Here is a 25,776-nt window from a genome sequence, read left to right on the forward strand (position 1 = left end):
AGATTGAGCCTGTATCTGTTTGAATACAGAAGAAGGGACACCCTGTTTGAAACATACTAGCTTCTTAGGGGATTTGACAAGATAGATGTGCAAAGGTTGTTTCTCCCTTGTGGGAGAGTATAAGTCTAGAGGCCATGATCTCAGAATAATGGGACACATATTTAAAACTGAGGTGAGGAGGAAATTTCTTCTCTGAACGTTATGAATCTGTGGAATTCTTTACTGCAAAGAACTGTTGAGGCAGAGTTGTTAAGAATACCAAGGCTGAGATAGACATATTTTTAATCAGTAAGGAAATTGAGGGTTATGGGGAAAAGGCAGGAAGTGGAGTTAAAGATTATCAGATTATCCATGATCTCATTGACTGATGGAGCAGTCTCATTGGGCATAATGGCCTACTTGCTGCTCCTATGTCTTGTGGTATTGCTGTTGGAACAAGGTCAATTTCTGTCTCCTTTCCTCCAATATAAGTGCTGCCATCTTCTCTCTGATACTACTAGCTCATAGTTGTCCATCCTTCAAGTCCTTGGTAAATATATAATCAAATTTCAGTACCAACTGCTGATTTACCTCTCCGTATTTGTGATAGCTCCCAACAAAGCACACTGACAAAAAAATGTTATGCCCGTAAAATAAATATAACCTGAACAAATTGAAACCACACATTGTAAACAGTTGTACATATCTATAGCATTAACAATATTGTAAGCTGACTGCATTTATTTTAAGATGCTTACTTCAAATAATAACTTCATCATAACTAGAGGTATCCATTATTCAATTATTTTATTTGATATTTGTTATTATGAATTTGAGTTGTTAGAGATCTACAGCATAAAAGTTAATTCACACATCTTGTTCTTGGCATCCTGCTATCAATGAAACATTGACATACAGCAAGTGATTTAATTTCAAATACCGCATTGTTAATGGCCAAAAAGGCCAATTCTTAAGAGGTAGATTCTGCCAAAGTGCTGGACATAAAGCTGTCAGGTTATATTGTGAATTCCTGCTTTCAAATTGGTATTTATTGCTGAATTGCTGTAATCACTGTTCATGGTGGTGGTGCAAATTAGAGAGTGTCACTATTTTCTTTGTCATCATCTAATGACTTCTGAAGTCACCCTTTATTTACAGATGAAGAGTCCTTGACTCTGATCCAGCTCCCTTCGAGCAAAATCTCAGAATGAACAGGATGTCTGATATTCCTGTTTTGATCTGTCAGCTAGGGCTCCCTGATTAGACCAGGTTAGCATTCTAATCAGGGAACTTATGTTCTGTGTGAGTCCAAAGGCATTGGCAGGTTCTTTTTTGTAGCTACTCCTGGGGCATTTTAGGACTGGCTCAGGTTCCTCCAACTCTGCCTTTGCCTCTGATACGGGCAGCACGTAACACACAGTAGCTTGCCTAGTGAGCCTGGAGCATCTTGGAAGAAGTTCAGTCTCTTTTTCAGGCTGCAGAGGCATTGAGGCAGTGAGAACCCTGGTGCCCATCACAAATTCTGAGGTACCTTCAATGCTTGACAGAGAGGGGGAACCCATGGGCTCTGGAATAGTTGGAACGGCTGTTGAGGAGCTGAGCATATTTTGGTCCTGCACTGTTTGCTCATTTGCAGTTTTCATATGGTCAACATTCTTGTTCAGTACCTTTGCAACGACCCTAACTTTATATGCCACGGCACCTGACCTCTTGTCAACTATGCCCTTATCCATGCAGAGCCATTCCTGTGGTTCCTAAATCAAATTTCATCCACTAAAGTAAACTGTCTCTCTCAGTTAGTGAAGTGTTGCATCCAGCATTGACGTTCCTGATGCTGTTTCACCCTGGCCCTCCGGTCCGGGAAGATCAGATTTAACCTGATTTGGAGTCTTCTCCCTAGTAACAACTCTGCTGGAGCTAGCCCTGTAGATGTGCAATATAGTCTTCTAATCAATAGGAACTGAGGCACTTTGGTATCTAGTGAAGCTGTAGGTTGTTTCTTTATGCCTGCCTTCAAAGTTTGGACTCCTCTTTCTGCCAGGCCATTGGATGTTGCATGGTATGGGATGTCCTTGTATGTTGAATCCCATTTAACTTTAGGAAATGTTCAAATTCCCTGCTGGTAAACAATGGCCCATTATCTGTGACCAATGCTTCCTGGAGTCCGTGTACTGTGAAAGACGTGTGTAGTTTTTCTATTGTCATCCTTGTGATTGATGAATAAACTGTATGTATGTCCAGCCACATCAAGTTGGAGTCCATAATGAGTAAGAATGTTGAGTCTATGAAAGGATCTGCATAGTCTGTAACTGAGTCCAGGTCCTACCGCCATTCCCACTAGTGTGGGAGAATGGCTGGTGGGAATGTTTGTCCTTGTTGGCGCACTCGGCACTACCCCACTAAAGTGACTATGTCTACATCCAGTCCTGGCCACCAAACACAACATCTTCAGTTTGGAAGGCCCTGGATGACCCTGATGGAGTTCAGCTAGTATCTGGTGGCAACCTTTGCTTGGGACAATTGAACTGACTATAACCTAGTGTTCTGTGATTTTTTTAACTTTGGCCATAATAGTATGCCATCTTCTACTGTGATCTGGTCTCTCTGAGTCTAAAAAGGTTTCAATTCTAATAGCGAAACCAAAGGGCCTTCACAATCATCCCCAGCTGTTTTAGTTTTGCCAAGACTGGTCTTTCTGCATCCATATCTTCTCTTGTGAGCTGTGACTGGAAATGTGTCTAGAAAATTTAAAATCATTATGGATGTTGCAGTGGCAGTACCATGGTAGTATGTCTGCCAGCGAGAGGCAGCTCAATGCATCTGTATTTGGTACTTGGCCTCACGAATGGTGCTCCAACTTGTAATTATATGCACTTCAAATTAGAGCCCCCTGCTGAGTTTGGCCTAAAACAATGGGCAGCATAGTCCTCTTTAAGTAGACCTAGCAGGGGTTTGTGGAAAGTTGTTGTTATGAATTTATGCCTGTAATGGTATTGGTGGAACTTATTGTCTCCAAATATGACTGCCAAACTGTACTTCTCTGTGGCAGAATTTATACTCTGCATTAGTCTAAGTCCTGGATGCACGTGCTATTGGACCTTTCTTTCTATTGGGTCACCTATGAGCTAATACTACCCTGATGCCGTACAGGGAGGCATCACAAGTCAGTACCAGATCTTGCTTAGGATCACAGTGTGCCCACACCTTTAGAGGATGAAGGCTGTTTCTTCACTTGCCTGAAAGCTATGGCTTGGCTACATGATCATTTTCAAGGCTGACCCTTTTTAAAGAATTGATGCAAAGGTGCCAGGTTGAAGGCCAGGTTATGTGTGAACTTCCAGTAATAGTTCACCAGCCCAAGGAAAGACCTAAGCTCTGGTACAGATGCAGGAGCCTGGGCACCTTCAATTGCCCTCACTTCATCTTCTAACAGGTATAACATGGTCTTGCCAACTGTATTTTCCCAAGTAGATCATTTCGGATGGCTGAAACACACATTTGTCCCTTCTAAGGCATACATCTGCCTGGGAGAAATGTCTAAGGACTAAGTCCAAGTTCTCTAAGTGCTCCTTATTGCTCTTCCCTGTTATTAGCACATCATCTAGATAAATGGTGACTTGCGGTAGACCTTGTAAATATGTTCTTTATGATTGTTAAAGTTGTACCTTTAAGAGAGACTGAATGCTGTTTTGCATTGACAGCTTGCAGGCACCTTTTGGATTAGTGGTGCTGCAAGAGCACAGCTGTTCAGGCAGTATCCGAGGAGCAACAAAATCGACATTTTGTGCAAAAGCCCTCCTGTCATGTGACTGACTAGAAATCAGTGTACTAAACAACTTTGATTTATCTAAATGAGATGGGCGGGGTGTATTTTGTTCGGGTGACTGATTGTTCAGATATATGAACGTTTTTATAGGACCTTCAGATCTTGTTCAGATAAACTGAAATTCAGATAATTGATGTTTGGATAACCAAGGTTGTTCTGTACTGGATAATTGAAAGTATGTTACACTTGGCTGTAAACTAGGTACAGGAGTTGTTTTGACCACAATTTGAATTTAGTCAATCAGTTAACAGGATACTAAAACCCAATCTATTTTGAATTTATTGTTTTTGCCAATGCCCGAACCAATGAGACAATCTGATGTTTGGGGCATACAAAAGACATTTTGACACTTGAGTAAACTGCCATCAAGAGGGATTGCCATTCAAAACACTCTCTATCAAACGTACCTTTTGTTGTATGAAACATCTTTGCAGTAAAAGGCAGAAGGTGACGCAGGGAAATCTTCAGCCGGAGGAAGATAGAAACCGATGATGAAGCCGCTGTGTGGTTTTGAACTTAAGTTGCTGTAATTTTAAAAATGTTTTTTATTGTTATCAAGTTGGAGGCAGATAATAAGCATTTAAGAGAAAGGAGACTTAGAGTTGTAAATAGTTGTTTTAATATACACTTTTAGAGTTAAAGAATAAATTGATATTTTTTCTTTAAAATAGTGGAATTTGGAAGTTCTCTGTCATTCATACTTTAACAAATTAAGGTGAGTGAGCTTTTCTGGGTGTTTGGTTTAATTAGCAGAAGGGTTCATTGCCAGGTCGCAACAAAGATCCACTGAAAAATTGAACAGGCTGATGAGGTAGGTATCTGAAACCTGAAATGTGCAGACTAAGACTGGACTTGGATTCATTTTGGTAGCTAGGGTACCTTCATGGAGAGTTAGGATATCTTTTTGGATCTAGTTCATGGATACATTTGGACGGAATTCACTCTGGTGAAAAGGGATCCCTCTGGGTGAGCTGACGTGCCATTAAGGTTTAGAGAAAGTAGACACAATGGTGTGCTTTTTTTAAAAAAAAGCATAACTTTATTGCATCTGTTGAGATGCTGGGAGACCCGCCAGAACTTTTGAAATATTTAGATTAGATTACTTAGTGTGGAAACAGGCCCTTCAGCCCAACAAGTCCGCACCGACCCGCCGAAGCGCGACCCACCTATACCCCTACATTTACCCCTTACCTAACACTACGGGCAATTTACCATGGCCAATTCACCTGACCCGCACATCTTTGGACTATGGGAGGAAACCGGAGGAAACCCACGCAGACACGGGGAGAACATGCAAACTCCACACAGTCAGTCACCTGAGGCAGGAATTGAACCCAGGTCTCTGGTGCTGTGAGGCAGCAGTGCTAACCACTGTGCCACCATGCCACCCACAAAACTGCAGGCTTTCTTGTAGAGGTAAATAGAAGAGATGATAACTTTCTTTTTTGCTCCATCTGTTGACATTAACTGGAGGATTTCCAATGTAGATTTCATAATAGTCCATTATCACAGTGAGGTTCTTTCCATTTTTATAAGTGATATAGGATGGTATAAGGATCTTTAGTACTTAGGTAGATGAACATAGACTGACCTGGAGATTTTGAGGTTTTATGGGAACTGGGTGGAGTGTATGAGGTGGTAGGCATAGGGAATGGGGAATATGCTTTGGAGGCAGGAATGTCAGGAAGTGCAGGTTGCTTTTGTTTTCTTTTTAAATTTATGTATTATGCAATGCAATAGATGGAGTCAGGCCTTCCAATTGTTAGGTTCTTTTCCCAAGGTTTTACTCACGTGATGCAATTTGCACTCACCAACTTCTGCAAACAGTTAAAGTTTATTAAAGCTTATACAAGCTAGGTGACCCCCTTTGACCCTCTTCGAGGGTGTGCAAAGTCAAGAAAGTGAGGCCCTGAATAAAGAAAACACATCCCTTTTATACAAGTCAGTTGGTCATGCTCACAGATACTCTGGCCACTCCCCCACAGTCCTTTGACACTCAAGACAACCCGCAACTGTTCCTTCACAGTCATATGTTCCCCTAGGTACAGTGGCAGGATAACATTATCCTCTGAGATAATGCAAATGTAAATGCCCTAAATTTGGGGAATCTTGGGTTATGCAGGCGATTTTCTGATCCAGTGATCCCCAAAGACAATGCAGGTGTGACATACCTCGCTTAATGTTCAGAGAGATATTTCAATTTAATCTTTTTACATTACACAATCAACTTGCTTCTCAGAATGAAAATTCAAGATATTGTGGGCTTCCTGTTTCTGAGTCAGGTTTATGGATTGAGAAAGTGTCCCATCTCTGCCTCTGACCTGGGAATGAATATCCAGAAAAGGCAGCAAGCACATCATTTGTAAGGGAGAGAGAGAAAGAAACCCACACTGCAAAGTGACACAGCAGTGAACCTACGCAACTACTGCCTTTCTGTTTGAATTCATGTACTGCTGGACATCGGAGTGCGTCTAGGAAAGCTTAACAAACAGTGAAATTCACAGTTGAAACTGGAGGAACCTGTTTGGGATAGATCACAGCACAGAAACATACAAGTGAATAGTTTTAAATATAGCGTTGCTATAAATCTACAATAGTGAGTAGGATGGGTTCTTACTTGATTATATGTTTTATTGAGGTATCTCTCTTGATTAAACTTAAAAAAATAAGCCATTAGTATTAAGTTAGCTTGGAGCAGTGTTTTGTAGAGGAATAAGATGATGTTAGTTTCTGGGTCTGTAGATTGGAAGAAGCAAAAATGGCCCTTAGTAGAGTGATATGCTCTTCTTGCTGGATGTGGGAGTTTAGGGAGAGTTTACATGTTAATGAGGATTATACCTGCAATAAATGCCGTTTGGTTATGAATCCTATTAGATCGAATGGAGTGGTTGGAGAGTCAGTTAGAAGCAATGAGGAATTTACAAGAGCAAGGGGGTGTGATGGATGGCAGTTATAGGAAGGGAGAAGAGTTGCAGATACAGTTACATAGATGGGTTAAGTCCGGGAAAGGTAAGACAGGTAGATAGGTGGTGCAGGAGTCTTCTCTAGCTATCCCCATTTCAAACAAGTATGCTCTGTTGGAAAATGTAGGGGGTGATATAGGGAATGTAAGGAATATAGTACAAATAGCCAAGTTTCTGGTATCGAGACTGGCTTGAATGCAATGAGGGATACGTCGTTCCAAGAGATCAGTTGTTAGGGGACTGTCTAGTCCGAGGCACATACAGATGTTTCTGTGGTCAGCAGTGAAAAATCAGAATGGTGTGTTGCCTCCCTGGTGTCAGGATCAAGGTTGCCTCAGAGGGTGCACAATGTTCTCAAGGGGGAAAGGGCCCAGGCAGAGGTCATTGTGCACACTGGACCTAACAACATAGGAAGGGAAAAGGATGAGATTCTGAAAGGAGAATATAGAGAGTTAGGCAGGAATTTAAAAAGGAGGTCCTCGAGAGTAGTTATATCTGGATTCCTCCTTGTGCTATGAGCTAGTGAGGGTAGGAATAGGAGAAGAGAGCAGATGAATGCATGGCTGAGGAGCTGGTATATAGGAGAAGGATTCACATTTTTGGATCTTTGGAATCTCTTCTGGGGTAGAGGTGACCTGTACAAGAAGGATGGATTGCATCTGAATTGGAAGGGGACTAATATACTGGCAGGGAGATTTGCTAGAGCAGCTCGGGAGGATTTAAACTAGTAAGGTGGGGATGTGGTGGGTGAGACTCAGGGAGATGGTCAGGAAAGAGATCAATCTGAGACTGGTACAGTTGAGCAAAAAAGTGAGCCAAACAATCAGGAGAGGCAGGGACAAAGCAGAGAACAAGGTAGGACTAATAAATTAAACTGCATTTAGTTCAATGCATGAGGCTTAACAGGGAAGGCAAATGAACTCAAGGCATGCTTAGGAACATAGGACTGCGATATCATAGCAATTACAGAAACATGGCTTAGGAATAGACACGACTGGCAGCTTAATGTTCCAGGATACAAATGCTACAAGAAGGACAGAAAGGGAGGCAAGAGAAGAGGGGGAGTAGTGTTTTTGATCATGGATAATGTTACAGCTGTACTGAGGGAGAATATTCCTGGAAATACCTCCAGGGAAGTTATTAGGGTGGAACTGAGAAATAAGAAAGGGATGGTCACCTTATTGGGAATGTATTATAGTCTCCTGAAGAGTCAGCAGGATATTAAGAAACAAATTTGTAAGGAGATCTCTGTTATCTGTAAGAATAATAGGGTGGTTATGGTAGGGGATTTTAAATTTCCAAACATAGACTGGGACTCCCATAGTGTTAAGAATTTAGATGGAGAGGAATTTGTCAAGTGTGTACAAGAAAATTTCCTGATTCAGTTTGTGGATGTATGTCCTAGAGAAGGTCAAGTTTTGCATCTACTCTTGGGAAATAAAGACAGGGCAGGTGACTGAGGTGTCAGTGGGGGAGCACTTTGGGGCTAGCGACATGATTCTATTAGTTTTAAAATAGTGGTGGAAAAGGATAGACTAGATTTAAAGTTGAAATCCTAAATTAGAGGAAGGCTAATTTTGACAGTATTAGGCAAGAATTAGGAATTAGGTATTTAGGGCCGCACAGTGGCTCAATGGTTAGCACTGCTACCTCACAGCACCAGGGTCCCAGGTTCGATTCCAGCCTCTGGTGACTGCCTGTGTGGAGTTTGCACATTCTCCCTGTGTCTGCATGGGTTTCCTCTGGTGCTCTGGTTTCCTCCCACAATCACAAAGATGTGCAGGTCAGGTGAATTGCCCATTGTATTAGACAATAGGTGCAGGAGTAGGCCATTCTTCCCTTCGAGCCTGCACCACCATTCAATATGATCATGGCCTGTTAAAGCCTTATCTCCATAGCCCTAGATTCCGCTATCCTTGAGAGCTCTATCCAACTCTTTCTTAAATGAATCCAGAGAATGGGCCTCCACTGCCCTCAGGGGCAGAGCATTCCACACAGCCACCACTCTCTGGGTGAAGAAGTTTCTCCTCATCTCTGTCCTAAATGGTCTACCCCGTATTTTTAAGCTGTGTCCTCTGGTTCAGCACTCACCTATCAACGGAAACCTGTTTCCTGCCTCCAGAGTGTCCAATCCTTTAATAATCTTACGTGTCTAAATCAGATCCCCTCTTAAGTCTTCTAAACTCAAGGGTATACAAGCCCAGTCACTCCAGTCTTTCAGTGTAAGGAAGTCCCGCCATTCCAGAAATTGACCTAGATGCATTAGTCAGAGGGAAATGGGTCTGGGTGGGTTACTCTTCTGAGGGTCGGTGTGGACTTGCGGGACCGAAGGGTCTGTTTCCACACTCTAGGGAATCTAATCTAAAACTTTCAAAAAGCTGATTGGGGGGAGATGACCGCAGGTAAAGGGACGACTAGAAAATGTGAATTCTTTAGAAATGAGATAACGAAAGTCCAGAGACAGTATTTTCCTGCTAGAATGAAAGAAACGGCTGGTTGTTGTGGGGAATGCCGGATGACTAAAGAAATTGAGGGTTTGGTTAAGAAAAAGAAGGAAGCATATGTCAGGTATAGTCAGGATAGATCAAGTGAATCCTTAGGGTAAGAAAGCAGTAGGAGTATACTTAAGATGGAAATCAGGAGGGCAAAAAAGGAACATGAGCCAGCTTTGGCAAATAAGGTTAAGGGGAATCCAAAGGTTTTTGTACAAATACATTAAGGACAAAAAGGCAACTAGGGAGAGAACAGGGCCTCTCAAAGATCAGCAGGGCTGTCTTTGTGTGGAGCCACAGGAGGTGGGGGAGATACTAAACTAGTATTTTGCATCAGTGCTTACTGTGGAAAACGACTGGAATATATAGAATTTTGTGAAATATATAGTGTCGCGTTTAAAAATGTCCGTATTACAGAAGAGGAAGTGCTGGCTGTCTTGAAACGCATAAAAGTGGATAAATCCCCAGGACCTGATCAAGTGTACCTTACAACTCTGTGGGAAGCTAGAGAAGTGATTGCTGGGCCTCTTGCTGAGATATGGAAGACTGGAGGTTGACTAGTGTTTAAGAAAGGTGGTAAGGACAAGCCAGAGAACTATAGACCAGTAGGCTTAATGTTGGTGGTGAGCAAGTTATTGGAGGGAATTCTGAGAGATAGGATGTACATGTATTTGGAAAGGCAAGGACTGATTAGAGATAGTCAGCATGGCTTTGTGCGTGGGAAATCATGTTTCTTGAACTTGATTGATTTTTTTTGAAGAAGTAACAAAGAGGATTGAGGGTAGAGCGGTGGATGTGATCTATATGGACTTCAGTAAGGTGTTCGACAAGGCTCCATGGGAGACTGGTTAGCAAGGTTAAATCTCATGGACTATAGGGAGAACTAGCCATCTGGAAAAGAACTGGATTGAAAGTAGAAGACAGATGTAGTGCTGGAGATTTGTTTTTCAGACTGGAGGCCTGTGATTAGTGGAGTGCCACAAGGATCAGTGCTGGGTCTACTGCTTTTCGTCTTTTATCTGAATCATTTGGATGTGAGCAGAAGAGGTAAGTTTGCAGATGACACCCAAATTGAAGGTGTAGTGGACAGCGAAGAAGATTACCTCCGATTACAAGGTGATCTTGATCAGATGGGCCAGTGAGCTGAGGAGTGGCAGATGGAGATTAATTTGGATAAAACCGAGGTTTACATTTTGGGAAAGCAAATCTTAGCAGGATTTATACACTTAACGGTAAGGTCCTAGGGAGTGTTGCTGAACAAAGAGACCATGGAGTGCAAGTTCATAGTTCCTTGAAATTGGAGTTGCAAGTAGATAGGATAGTGAAGGGTTGGAGGATTTTTCTATTGGGAGAGGTTGAATAGGCTGGGGTTGTTTTCCCTGGAGTGTCTGAGGCTGAGGGCTGACTCTAGAGGTTTATAAAATCGTGAGGGGCATGAATAGGATAAATAGACAAGGTCTTTTCCCTGGGGTGGGGGGGGAGTCCAGAACTAGAGGACATAGGTTTAGGGTGAGAGGGGAATGATATAAAAGAGACCTAAGGAGCAACCTTTTCAAGCAGAGGGTGGTACGTGCATGGAATGAGCTGCCAGAAGTGATGGAGGCTGGTACAAATGCAACATTTGAAAGGCATCTGGATGGGTAAATGAATGGGAAGGGTTTGGAGGGATATGAGCTGGGTGCTGGCATGTGGGACTAGATTAGTTTGGGATATCAGATCGGCATGGACGAGTTGGACTGAAGGGTCTGTTTCTGTGCTGTGTATATTGATGTCGCTATGATTCAACAACTTGAATTACTGCTTGAATCCTTTCAGCTGTTTGAGAGACATTCAGGTCTTCTCCATGGCTGTGTTGTTTGTGTTAATGCTTCTCAGGAGATTAACCTATTTTTTTGAATCAGTGACTATGTAATCTTCACTCAATTGCATGAAATAAATGACTTGGTAGATTAACTATCTTTGGCATATTTTGTAAAGGAATTCCAAAATCTATTTAGAGCATTTAGTAGCTGTATATTATGTCAGGGCTAACAGTTAAATAAATGAACCATTTGGCAGGACAAATATTTTGAGGTGAGCTTATGATTTTTTAAATTAAGCTGTTGTCACTTATTATGTAAAATTTGAACTAATTTGGTATTAGGATCCTTTCTTTAGCACTATCGTACAAGGGGCTGTTTAAGTGAGGATGCAAAAGGAAATGGATTCAGGGCATATCAGAGCTTGAGTGGAAGAGACCTGTTGTGTGTATTAACAACATAGAACCATGAAAGGAGAGAGTATATGAAGGAAGTATGAGCAGCTCTGTTAAATTTAGGAAGTGGAGTCACAATGCTAATAATTTCTCGTACTACCTGATGCACGAACAAATTGGCATAGGGCAAGTGGAATCAGAGAGTTGCAGTATACATTTAAGGCACATTTTTGCTTATTTCTTCCTATTACTACAAATCGATGGGTTTTCTGGCATTTGTGATTTATCTGCACCAATCAGTCCTTGAGTTGGATTGTAGTGTGTGTCCCTGTGGAGTTTGACTTGGATTTGGAGCTGTACTCTGGATGTAACAAGAATCCGTGACAATATCTGGGAATAAAACAACAATGTTTTTGAGCTTGATAATATAACCGTTATAAAACAATTATAAATGCTGATCTAAATTATGATGAGAAAAGTAGCATGAAAGAAGGAACAATAACTTTGTTGAAAGGAAAGCAATTTATGTATGTATTAAATTTATTTATGTGTAGCTATTTTGTGTCAGAATGGAAAAAAGTTAAATTTTATAATTGCCCAAATATTATCTGTCCCTGATCCAAAATCTTAAAATAACTCCAGTTAGTCTTTCCATAACAAGTCACCAAATTATAAACAGCCCTTAACACATATATGATAAAGTCTTCAAATAACTCCAAAAGGGGTTAGATCTCTGGTCAGTCATGCCATCAATTCTTTCTGTAGTCGTCAGTGATTAACCATTGACCATTTGATTACAACAATGAATGCTGAGTGTACACAGTGTGACTTTGAGCCAAATTCTGTCTCTGTTCCAGGCTTTCAATGCTTCTACCCATAGTTCCTCGAAACACAAGGCATAAACAAAGCATGAGTCTTATCCTACACAGACTTGGCAGGTGCATTCTTAACACTTCAGTAAATGATCATCCTTGATGTCTTTCAATGTATACTTTATGCATCAATTGAACTTAATTTCATTGACCACCCCATTCATTGTCCTATTTGTAGTTCAAGAATAATCAAAGTCAATGTAGTAAGGACAATTCCTCTTTATATACAGCAGAGAAACCACTTAGGTAGAACTATCTTGAGGAAAACAGTATTCATTCAAAACAACAGCTGGGCATATGATATGCCGTAAAACATTTACATAATTGAATCATTTGACTTAAAGCACACTCACTCCTGTTGTACGATATGGAAATGAACTCCTTTATTATTTAACCCAAACATCCAGAAAATATCGCCTCACCTCGTCATCTGTTAAAATGAGTGACTGAGAACTCTCAAAATAATTTATTTTTTAACTCAAAGTGAACATTAAACAACAACTGTTCAGAAATCTAAGCCCCCATTTCTCTTAACTGCTTATTACCTGCTTCCAACTAAATACCAATATGCTGTTCCAATAAGATACTTAATAAAATTACATCAACTTAATTTCAAAACTTTACAGCCGCTATTGTCTTCTGCCTTCCCTCTTCCAGCTGAGGATCTCTGAGTGGTCGTCTTTCTTTTTACTGCGAATATGTTTCATATGAAAAGGTACCTTTTGATAGTGTTTCTGAATTTCTTGGAGAGCAAGATGTTGGCTGTCTGTGCATTTCTGTCTCTCCAATTTCCAAAATATCTGCATTTTTACATGCTCAACATCAGATCGTCTCATTGGTTCAATGTTGGCAAAACAATAAATTCAGTCTTGATGGGACTTTAGTATCCTGGGGCATAATTTAAATTGATTAAATTTGCATTAACCAAAAACTCAGGTATCCCTTTCACAGCCAGATGTTACATGATTTCAATTTTCCAGTACATTCTGGGACTGCCAACTTGTCATATGCACAAGTGCTTGTAAGCTCTCAGTTCAGAGTAGCATTCTCTCTCTCACTCTTAAAGGTACAGTGCATGCCTTCAACTTCATAACCCTTGGGTTAAATCAGTGTTTACAAAGTAAGAATTTAGTTTGGCCTTACTAAAAGATCATAAAGCAGAAATTAGATGTAGTAGATAAAATTATAAAAATGTATGTCAACATGATCATGTAAATTTTATTCCATAATCTGTAAAATTGTGAGATGTTCGCTTTGGGGAATAATAGAAAAGCAGAATACTAAATGCAGAGACTACAGAGTGCTGTGGTACGGAAGGAAATGGTATTCTTATGCATGAATCACAAAAGGTTAATGATCAAGAACAAATGAAAAGTTGACCTTTTTAATGAAAAGAGAAATTGTAGAAAAGAATGGAAGCCTTGCTTTAATTGTATATGGTGTTGATGAGCTCACAGAATAATCAGTTTTGATCTCTTTATTAGAAAAGGGTATAGGCTGTTCTGTTGAAGTTCATTAAGTTAGTTTCTGAGATGAAGCAGTTATATTATGAAGAAAGGTTAAGCACATTAGGCCTACTATTTCATCCGCTATAGAGATTGGTATTCAGTGATTGACTTAAAGGAGTTGCACAACAAGATGTCACATTTTAAAGTCTTTGGTGGTACAGTGGTTCAACAGCGCTGTGAAGCAGCAGTGCTATCCAAGGACCCGATTTCGATTTCAACCTTGACCAACTGTCTGTGTGGAGTTTGCACGTTCTCCCCATGTCTGCGTGAGTTTCCTTTGGGTGCTCCCGTTTCCACCCACAATTCAAAGATTTGCAGGTTAGGTGAATTGGCCATGCTAAGCTACCCATGGTGTTCAAGGATGCGTAGATTAGGTGCATTCATCAGGGGTAACTGTAGAGTAACAGGATTGGGGAATGGGTCTGAGTGGCTTACTCTTCAGATGGATGGTGTGAACTTGTTGGGCCAAATGGCCTGTTTTAAAATTGGTGGGATTCTATAATTTTAAGAAACTAAAAGTAACATATACTAAACTGTAATAGAAAATTAAAGACTGTAAGCTGGATAGCTGTTGTAAAAACAGTAAATATTGAAAAAGGAATCAACAGGTTCAAAATTCTATGTCGAGAAAAGAATAGAGTTAACACTTCAACAAGAAGATGGGGTACTGGGCTGATGGTCGGATACTTGGTAGTGTGGATGAGCAGAGGGATCTTGGTGTCCATGTACACAGATCTCTGAAAGTTGCCACCCAGGAAAATAGTGCTGTGAAGAAGGCATATGGCGTACTAGCTTTTATTGGTAGAGGAATTGAGTTCCGGAGTCCTGAGGTCACGTTGCAGTTGTATAAGACTCTGGTGCGGCCGCATCTGGAGTATTGTGTGCAGTTTTGGTCGCCATACTATAGGAAGGATGTGGAGGCACTGGAATAGATGCAGAGGAGGTTTACCTGAATGTTGCTTGGTACGGTAGGAAGATCGTATGAGGAAAGGCTGAAGCACTTGGGGCTGTTTTCATTGGAGAAAAGTTGGTTTAGGGGTGACTTGATAGAGGTGTACAAGATGATTAGGGGTTTAGATAGGGTTGACCATGAGAACCTTTTCCACATATGGAGTCAGCTATTATGAGGGGCATAGCTTTAAATTAAGGGGTGGTAGGTATAGGACAGATGTTAGGGGTAGATTCTTTACTCAGTGAGTCGTGAGTTCATGGAATGCCCTGCCAGTAGCAGTGGTGGACTCTCTCTCTTTTATGGGCATTTAAACGGGTGTTGGATAGGCATATGGAGGATAGTGGGCTAGTGTAGGTTAGGTGGGCTTGGATTGGCGCAACATCGAGGGCCAAAGGGCCTCTACTGTGCTGTATTTTTCTATGTTCTATGTTAAATGTCTAAGACCTTATGAACTAGTGAAGGTAGGAATCGGAGGATAGAGTAGGTGTGGCTGGGGAGCTGGTGCAAGGGAGAAGGGTTCACCTTTTTGGATCATTGGAATCTGTTCTAGGGTGGAAGTGACCTGTACAAGAAGGACAGATTGTGCCTGAATTGGAAGGGGACTAATATTTGCTAGAGCTGCTCGGGAGGATTTAAACTAGTAAGGTGGGAAGGGTGGGACTTGGAGATAATGAGAAAAGAAATCAATCTGAGACTGGTACAGTTGGGAAAAGGGGCAAGTCAAACAATCAGGGCCGGCAGGACCAAAACAGAACACAAGGTAGGATAGATAATTAAACTGCATTTATTTCAATGCCAAACAGGGAAAGCAGATTGATTTGGCATGGGTGGGAAAATGGGACAGCACAGCAGGTCAGACAGCATCCGAGGAGAAGGCTATTTGAAGCCCTGATGAAGGGCTTTTGCCCGAATGTTGATTCTCCTGCTCCTTGGATGCTGCCTGACCTACTGTGCATTTCCAGCACCACACTCCTGACTCTAATCCCCAGCATCTGCAGTCCTCACTTACACCTAGGAAAATGGGATATCAGGGCAACTACAGAGATGTGGCTTAGGGATGGTCAGGACTGGCAGCTTAATATTTCAGGATACAAATATTATAGGAAGGATAGAAAGGGAGGCAAGAGAGGAGGGGTGGTGGCATTTATGGTTACATTACAGCTGTGCTTAGGGAGAATATTCCTGGGAATACATCCAGGGGAGTTATTTGGGTGAAACTAAGTAATAAGAAAGGGATGATCACCTTATTGGGATTGTAACATAGAATTCACCCACTTCCCCCCTCCCTTACACATTTGTAAGGAGATCTCCGTTATACGTAAGAGTAATAGGGTGATTATGGTAGGGGATTTTAATGTTCCACACATAGACTGGGACTGCCATAGGGTTAAAGGTTTACATAGAGGGGAATTTGTTAAATGTGTACAAGAAAATTTTCTGATTCAATATGTGGATGTACCTACTAGAGAAGGTGCAAAACTTGACCTGCTCTTGAGAAATAAGGCAGGACAAGTGAGTGAGGTGTCAGTGGGGGAGCACTTTAGGGCCAGCGACCATAATTCTATTAGATTTAAAATAGTGATGGAAAAGGGGAGAGAGAGAGAGAGAGAGAGAGATATGATGGAGAGATATTCAGAATGGAACACCTTCTTTCTTGTGGCTGTCTCTTGGACCGCAGCCTCGCTGACTGCCTGCTTTCAGTGAACAGCCAGACTGCTAAAATTGAACCAAATCAAGCAAGCATCTGTAAGGTACAGACAGGATAGATCGAGTGAATCGTTGGAGTATAAAGGCAGGAGGAGTATACTTAAGAGAGAAATCGGGAGGGCAAAAAGGGGACATCAGATTGCTTTGGCAAATAGAATTAAGGAGAATCCAAAGGGTTTTTACAAATACATTAAGGACAAAAAGGTAACTCGGGAGAGAATAAGGCCCCTCAGAGATCAGCTGCAAATGTGTTGCTGGTCAAAGCACAGCAGGTTAGGCAGCATCTCAGGAATAGAGAATTCGACGTTTCGAGCATAAGCCCTTCATCAGGAATAAGAGAGAGAGAGCCAAGCCGGCTGAGATAAAAGGTAGGGAGGAGGGACTAGGGGGAGGGGCGATGGAGATGTGATAGGTGGAAGGAGGTCAAGGTGAGGGTGATAGGCCGGAGTGGGGTGGGGGCGGAGAGGTCAGGAAGAGGATTGCAGGTTAGGCGGGCGGTGCTGAGTTGAGGGAACCGACTGAGACCCGGTGGGGGGAGGGGAAATGAGGAAGCTGGAGAAATCTGAATTCATACCTTGTGGTTGGAGGGTTCCCAGGCGGAAGATGAGGCGCTCCTCCTCCAGCCGTCGTGTAGTTGTGTTCTGCCGGTGGAGGAGTCCAAGGACCTGCATGTCCTCGGTGGAGTGGGAGGGGGAGTTAAAGTGTTGAGCCACGGGGTGATTGGGTTGGTTGGTTCGGGCGGCCCAGAGGTGTTCTCTGAAGCGTTCCGCAAGTAAGCGGCCTGTCTCACCAATATAGAGGAGGCCACATCGGGTGCAGCGGATGCAATAGATGATGTGTGTGGAGGTACAGGTGAACTTGTGGCGGATATGGAAGGATCCCTTGGGGCCTTGGAGGGAAGTGAGTGTGGAGGTGTGGGCGCAAGTTTTACATTTCCTGCGGTTGCAGGGGAAGGTGCCGGGGGTGGAGGTTGGGTTGGTGGGGGGTGTGGATCTGACAAGGGAGTCACGAAGGGAGTGGTCCTTGCGGAACGCTGATAGGGGAGGGGAGGGAAATATATCCTTGGTGGTGGGGTCCTCAGAGATCAGCAATGCGGCCTTTGTGTGGAGCCGCAGAAAATGGGGCAGAGACTGAACGAGTATTGTGCATCAGTATTTACTGTGGAAAAGGATATGGAAGATATAGACTGTAGGGAAATAGATGGTGACACCTTGCAAAATGTCCATATTACAGAGGAGGAAGTGCTGGGTGTCTTGAAATGCATGAAGGTGGATAAATCCCCAGGACCTGATCAGGTGTATCCTAGAACTCTGTGGGGAGCTAGAGAAGTGACTGCTGGGCCTCTTGCTGAGATATTTGTATCATTGATAGTCACAGGTGAGGTGCCAGAAGACTGGAGGTTGGCTAACGTGGTGCTACTATTTAAGAAGTGTGGTAAGGACAAGGCAGGGAACTATAGACCAGTGAGCCTGATGTCGTTGGTGGGCAAGTTGTTGGAGGGAATCCTGAGGGACAGGATGTACATGTATATGGAAAGGCTAGGACTGATTCGGGATAGTCAACATCGCTTTGTGCATGGGAAATCGTATCTCACAAACTTTAAGAACTGACTGACAGATTAACTCTGATTTCTCTGATGCTGCCAGACTTGCTGAGCTTTTCCAGCAATTTCTATTTTCATCTCTGATTTTGCAGCATCTACAGTTCTTAGTTTTATTTAGTAAATTTCTTATTCATTATGAGCGCACTTAACAACTTGTACCATGATTGTAACACAAAACATGTCAAATTTGACAACCCACCAGACATGCCGAGTGAAGTTAGTGAAATATTATGACAGTTAGAGTCATCGAGTCATAGCGATGTACAACATGGAAACCGACCCTTCAGTCCAACTCGCCCATGCCGACCAGATGTCCTAAATTAATCTAGTCCCATTTGCCAGCACTTGGCCCATGTCCCTCTGAGCCCTTTCTATCTATGGACCCATCCAGATGCCTTTGTAAACGTTGTAATTGTACCAGAGTCCATCCACCACTTCCCCAGGCAGCTTATTTCCATACACACAGCATCCTTTGCATGAAAAAGTTGCTCCTTCGGTCTCTTTTTCAATCTTTCCCCTCTCACCTTAAACCCAGGGAAACTGCCCCCAATCCAGGGAAAAGTCCTTGTCTATTTACCCTATCCATGCCCCTCATGATTTTATAAACCCCTATAAGGTCACCCCTGAGCCTCTGATGCTGCAGGGAGAACAGCCCCAGCCTATTCAACCTCTCCCTATAGCTCAAACCTTCCAACCCTGGCAACATCTTTGTAAATCTCTGAACCCTTTCAAGTTTCACAGCATGATTCTGATAGGAGGGAGACCAGAGTTGCACACAATATTACAAAAGTGGCCTAACCAAAGTCCAGTACAGCGGTAACATGACCTCCCAACTCCTATGCTCAATGCAGTGACTAATAAAGGAACGCATGCTAAACACCTTCTTCACTATCCTATCTATCTGTGATTCTATTTGCAAGGAACTATGAACCAGCACTCCAAGGTCTTTGTTCAGCAACACTACCCAGGACCTTATCATTAAATGTACAAGTCCTACTCTGATTTGCCTTTCCAAAATGCAGCACCTCACATTTATCTAACTTGTACTCCATCTGCTCAAGATCCCATTGTAATCTGAGGTAACCTTCTTTGCTGTCCACTGTTCCGCCAATTTTGGTGTCATTTGCAGACTTATTAACTAATCCACCCATGTTCACATCCAAACCAAATTATTTATATAACTGACGAAAAGCAGCGGACTCAGCACCGATCCTTGTGATACAGCACTGGTCACAGGCATTCAGTCTGAAAAGTTATGAAATACTATGCAAATAAATGCATTTTTGTTTTGAGTAGTTTTATGGTAGCATGGTATCTTTCAAACTGGATCCAAATCATGATTAATTCCACTTTAGTATATGTTTTTCTATATTCTGTTATCAATTGCTCAGTACTACTGATGTGTGTGGGAGCTTGTGAACACTGGTGCAATCCACAGAGCCCAGATTGGTGACCTCAGCAAGTGTTGGTGCTTGAGAAACTTCGGCTTAAAGTTGCTGAATTGGAGTCCAAACCATGAATGCTGCAACATGCCCGAGAGGGGGAAGAGTTACCTGGACAGTGTGATTCCATGTAGTGTAGTCTGCTGCTCAGAGCAATAGGAAATTATCAACGAGAATTGCTACTTTGTTACAAAGCTAATGGAAAAGTATTCAATATGTTTAGTTTATATGGTGGTTCTGTTATTTGAAAATATTGATTTTCATTTTTATTCTTAAACATTTGCTCTGTCAATCTGTTAAGGCAAACATGCAGAGGATATATTTGGTGAGCTGTTTAATGAAGCTAACAACTTCCATATCCGAGCAAACTCTCTCCAAGATAGAATTGATCGTTTGGCTGTCAAAGTTACTCAACTGGACTCCACAGTGGAAGAAGGTAAGTAATTCAGTGCTAGGGTTAATGAATCTTATGATTTATTTGATTTCCTTAAAGATATTCCTAATGATTTTCTTTTCAATTTTTGAATCCTAATTAAAGGCAGCCCAAGATTCCTGTAGGAAAACAAATAAGGACCTTTTTGACTTAATGATACAGATTGTACCCTTAGTGATGAGTTACTTTCTTCTTAATGACTAGAGATAAGAATACAGGAACAGGAGTAAGCCATTCAGCACCTTGAGCCTGTTCTATGATTCAATGTGATCATGGCTGATATGTAGCATAACACCATTTACCTGCTTTTGCTCCTTGTCCCTAAATGTTTAATTAAGAAGTTAACCCTGCTCAACCTCAAATGTATTATATACTGTAATTAGGATGCAGTATAAATAATTAAGTGTTAAAGTGCTTATTGATCTAACTTAGCTTTATGTTTTCTGAAATAGACTGAAAACAATGTATAATCATTCCTATGTGCATAATCTAAGCAATTCATCACATTGAACGATTGAATCATGGAATCCCTACAATATGGAAGCAGGCCATTCAGCCCATTGATGCACACTGACCCTCCAAAGAGCAAACTATCTAGAACCCCACTCCCCATCCCAGTAACCCTGCACTTCCCATGGCCAATCCACATAACCTGCACATCTTTGGACTGTGGGACGAAACCCACACATACACGGTGGAGAAAGTGCAAACTCCACACAGACAGTGACTGAGGTTGGAATCAAAGCCAGGTCCCTGGTGTTGTGTGGCAGCAGTGCTAACCACTGATCCACCCCTGCGAGGGTAATTTCTGAATTATGTTTTGCAAATGTCTTCCCATTATTAGATTTGCCTGAAGTCTTGTTGCTGCTTGGATTTCATTGGTATAAAGTAGACCATTTAACCAACAAGTATGTCAGGTTTAGCTGACTTGCCTTCCATTCCCCCCTTTTTTTAAATGTACTGGTATTTATCATTAGTTATCACATTGTGGATGGCCAGTCCATTACTTTCCCTTTTTGTGTTACTACCCAAGAGTAATTTGTGCCCTTCAGTTAAAAAAAAACACAAATGTTGGAAATATGTTTAGGAGAATTCAACCAAATCAATGTTTTATGTTTGGCATGCCCATTGACTTAAAATGTCAAAGTCTATTTCTTTCTCCACAGATACTACCTGATGTGCTCAGTATTAACAGCATTTTCTGTTTTTATTTTAGACTTCCAGCTTTTGAAATATTTTGCTCTAATTTTCACCATATTGCCTATGTTGTTGACTGTCTATTTTAACCTTTTAAATTATTGTAAAAACCCAGTATTCTTTCAGGTAATGTGTACATATTACTAAATTATTGGAAAAGTCACCCCAATAATATATTTTAGTAAGTACACTCAAACAGTGGCAAAAACTTTAAAAAATGCAATGATTGTGTAGACGCAAGTTTGGGTTCATCATTGTGGCACTGTCTCATTCATTTGTGTTTGCTCTGTTGCACGAATGTGAGCAATCTGACATGGCTGCACTGTGACTATGGTTTCTCTCCTTTCTATTCACAATATGAATTAGCTGCATTTAAGTGATTGCTTAAAATTTGAGCTTCAACTCTTAGGTAGCACTTATGATGAAAGGTATATACAGCAGTTCCAAATAATTAGGAAACAGATATATTTCACTAATGTGGTTGCTGGGAATTACCAAAACGTTAGTTTCCTCTCCATTTATCAATATTATGTTGAAGCTAGAGTTTAATCTGAGCTCCTGAAGAATGAAGCAAACTATGGTACCAAACACCGTAACCTCAATTTCCTCTTCACTATGTGGTTGAATCCATTTCTTTGTCCATTTGTGCTATGTAACCTAGTTAGCTAAAGATTGACCTAGTAATGAGAAAGGAATCTGTGAAAAAGAACAGTCTATGACATGAAGAGGAACTTGTAGGTGGTGGTATCTCATCTAGACCGGTTGCTGTTATTATTCTAGTTTGTGTTTGCATTTTGAAGGCATTTTCAAAGAAGCATTGATACATTGTTGCTATTTACCCTTACATTTGATATACAAGGGATCCACAGTGCTCTGGTGATGGAGAGAATGAATGTTTAAGATTTTGAATGCATTGCCATCAAGTGGACTGCTTTGACCTGAATGATGTTCACCTGCTTGTGTGTTGCTGGAGCTGTACTCATCCAAAGAAAAAGAATTTATTTAATTCTGACTCCTGAAAAACGCCTTGTAGATGGTGAATAGATTTTGGGTAGCCAGGTGTTGAGTAATTCAGTGCAGAGGTTTCTGTCAGGTGGAAATGTTGAAAATGTCTGAAATTTGAAAGTCTGCTCTGACCACGGCACCTACCTTTTTCATGGACAAAAGTAGGATGGTGTCAAATTTTGCATGTGTATAATTCATGGAGGCAACAGGCTATACAAATTAGCAGTTGTTTCCACTTTTTTTGTCCATTTGTGGTCTGGGTGTCCAGAGGTTAGATTAGTCAAAGGGCAGGTCTAAACCTTATGAAAGCATTTGGATAGCCAAGGTGCTTTTTCAAGAGGCAAGGAATATGATCCACAGAGACCTTTGAGTCAAGTTAGCATCTTTTAGGAAAGACCATTCTCTCTTTGAGAGAAGTAAGGTGTCCTTTGAAATTGTTAATGAATAAATTGGGCATAAACTAAACAACTGTCAATCCTAATTGGAATTGTCAACAGAGTTGTGAACTGTCAAATCTGCTAAAAGTGTGAAGAGGGCCTGTCAAGAGAAACTGCCAGAAATGTCAAGAGGAAGTGCTGAAGCAATTAAAAATCATGCTTTTCATATCTTTGGTGGGGGGGGAGCATCTGTAATATTGAAAATAAGAATGCTTGTTATTTCAGTCTGTATGTTGACATAAGCCTGAGGTTTACCCTTACTGGATTACTGATGCATGATTGATTCTACAATTATTCACTTTCCCAATAGTATGTATGTCATTTCATGATTGAGACTATGAATTTCAAGCAGCTTGAGACTACGAATTCCACATCTTGTTATAAGGGCCGTGTAATTGAAGGGATGTAAATCTATTTTTTAACGAATGAGAGCATTTTTTTTTTCAATGCATTGAAGTCTCCAATTGACATTTAGAATGTATATTTTCAATTTGAATGGTCTTGTGGTCATCTCATGGTGGTTACTGGGTATACATGCATGGTAGCTGTAAGAATGAAGAGTGGTGGCTGGGAGGGTCATATATTGGCATGAGTTGACACTTGGAAAAGTGGCTATAAATCATTGGGTGTGCAGGTTTATGTTGATTTGGACTGTATGGAAGGTTTGTATAGTGGTTCGAGCCAGGTTGACCCCATTGACTAGAGGTCATTGGGGTTGTAAACCTAAGTCAATCAGGAAAACCCTGGCTGACCTGGCAATTAATTTGAGAGTGCGGGCCAGAGTAGGCTAGTCAGTACGTGAGGTGGCCGGGAGTTGGAGGGTGAATGACTGGCCTGGGAGATAGCGGGCTGGGAGGGGGATCTGTTAGTATGCAAGGTGGCTGGGGGCTAGGCAGCCGACAACATTCCTGTGAGCCGCTGTCAAGGGAGGGGCAGCCAGTACATGGGCTGGCTGGGGGCTAGAGAGTTGATGACCTATCTGGAGGAAAGCGGGCTGGGAGGACATGGGACAGGCGGGCAAGGCAATTGATAGCATTCTTGCATGAAAGCCAGTATAGGGTTGGCTGGTCAGTGCAAAATGTAGGGGTGACTGACGTCAGCCCGTGAGATTCAGTCAGTATGCAGGATGGCCCAGTGCTGGAAGGCCGACAGCCTGACTGTAGGAAAACAGGTTGGGAGTGGTTTGGTTAGAACGTGGGGTGATCGGGAGCTGGTGGCCAACATCTGTCGCAGAGGAAAGTGGGCTGGGGAGAGTCAGTCAGTATGCAGGCAGCTGGAGACCGGAAGGCCAACAACCAGCTCGTAGGAAAGTGGCTCAGTATGCGGGATGACTGGGAACTGGGTGGTCGAAGACCAGCCTGGAGGGAAGCAGGCCTGGGGAGGGTCAGTCAGTATGCAGGGCGGCAAGAAATCAGAAGGCTGACTACTATCCTGCAGGAAGGCTAGCCAAGGACGGTCTGATCAGTACGTGATGCGGACTGGTGTCAGGTGTCTTTTTTTTATATAGCTATATTGGGTCTGTGTTCTATGCACTGTTTCTGATTTGATTGCGCGATCTTGCCTATGTTTGTTACTGTTATCTTTGTGATGAATGGAAGTCGGATTTGAGGTTTTTCCTCATCTCCCTGAAAACTGGTTGAATGGTGGAGTTTGAGGTTTGGCTTTGCTGCCCTTTCCTTTGTATATATTGTTTTTATTTGTGAATTGTTGCTTTCTGTTTATTGTTAACTGTATTTTGTATTGTTTAATAAAATAAAAAAATAATAACCAGGAAATCTCTTTAATTCAGATGACTGACCTCGGGCTGGCTGGCTGGCTAGCTGGCCACAGTCAGTGTACTGTGTACATGTGAGTAAAGGGTGACAGAATACCGGTCTGTGTGCAGTTATTTCAGTTAGATGATGAGTGCATGGGAATAATTTTTAACATAGTATATGAGGGGTTATGGAGTAGGATACTGGGCATAGGACAGATGAAGTTTATGAAGGGTTATTAGGATGAGTACAGGGCATGGGGAATTTGAGGGTTGTCAGGGATATTTTTCCTTTTATTCTTCTTATAAATTTGGACAAAGTTCTAAATCCCTGAGGCAAGCCTTCAGCCAAGGCATCACTACTTACATTTTCTAATAAAATCTACAGCCTTGGTTGGAAAATCTGATGTTTGCATGGATATTTTTAGAGGTCAGGTTTGTGAAACTGGGAATTGCCTTGACCTTGTGCACTTGATTTGCGGATGACAATACAGGCTCCAATAATTGACTAAAAGAACTATGCCATTACAATTTTGCACAGAAACTGTTTCCTGCATGTTAAGTAAAGCAAGCATTATTAATTTTAACTGTTAGTTCTAGTTATAATTACTTGGGCTATGAGCTCAGTTGTACTTCTTAGTTTCCCCTTCGAAAGAAAAATTCACTTTTGTGTTAGAAAAATCTTGAAGGTTAACTTACTTTTTTGGGACCAAGCCACAAGGTATGCCACAGCCATCCAGTTTTATAGTTTGTCTCCTCAGTGCTCCAGCTATTCTTCCTGAAATTTTACGGGGATCTTTCTGTTAACTTTGGATAAACAATCCTTTAACTTTCTTGAAAGACATCATGATTGTTTGTGTCAGCTTATGCATAGACTTAAGAATCCTCACTTTTAACTGCATGTCTAAGGTTTAGGCAATGAAAAACAATCAAAAAGTCCTTGAAGAATATAGAGAAAGTTGGAAGGAGCTTAAGGGGGGAGTTGAAACGACTAAAATGGGCTATGTACTCTCCTTGGCCTGCAGAGTTAAGGAGAATCCCAAGGCATTTTATACATATATATATTAAAAACAAGAGGGTAGCTAGGGAAAGAATAGGCCCCACTCAAGGGTAAAGGAGGGAAATTGTGAATGAAGCCTAAGGAAATGGGTGAGATCCTTAATGAGTACTTTTACATCAGTATTCACCAAAGAGAGGGACATGAGGGATGTTGGGGTTAGAGAAAGGTGTATGAATACTCTTTGGCAGGTTAGCAGAATAAAGGAGGAAGTGTTGGATGTCTTGAAATGCATTATGTAGACAAGTCCCCAGGGCCAGATGGGATCTTTCCCAAGATATTGGGGGAAACAAAAGAGGAAGTAGCTGGGCATTAACAGATATTTTTGCATCCTCTTTGGCCTCAGGTGAGGTTCC

The 25,776-nt window shown here is 41.7% G+C and overlaps 1 protein-coding gene across 2 annotated transcripts in view; it reads left to right on the forward strand.

The window, feature by feature from the left end:
• wasf3b (WASP family member 3b) overlaps positions 1 to 25,776 on the forward strand; it is a 114,469-nt gene that overhangs the window by 40,756 nt on the left and 47,937 nt on the right. For both annotated transcript variants that reach the window (XM_060826751.1, XM_060826752.1), the window contains exon 4: positions 19,840 to 19,974. In XM_060826751.1, coding sequence (XP_060682734.1) covers positions 19,840 to 19,974 — 135 coding nt within the window. The remainder of the gene's footprint in view (positions 1 to 19,839; positions 19,975 to 25,776) is intronic.

This window comes from Hemiscyllium ocellatum, chromosome 6, assembly GCF_020745735.1.
Source record: "Hemiscyllium ocellatum isolate sHemOce1 chromosome 6, sHemOce1.pat.X.cur, whole genome shotgun sequence".
In the NCBI taxonomy this organism is placed as follows: Eukaryota; Metazoa; Chordata; class Chondrichthyes; order Orectolobiformes; family Hemiscylliidae; genus Hemiscyllium; species Hemiscyllium ocellatum.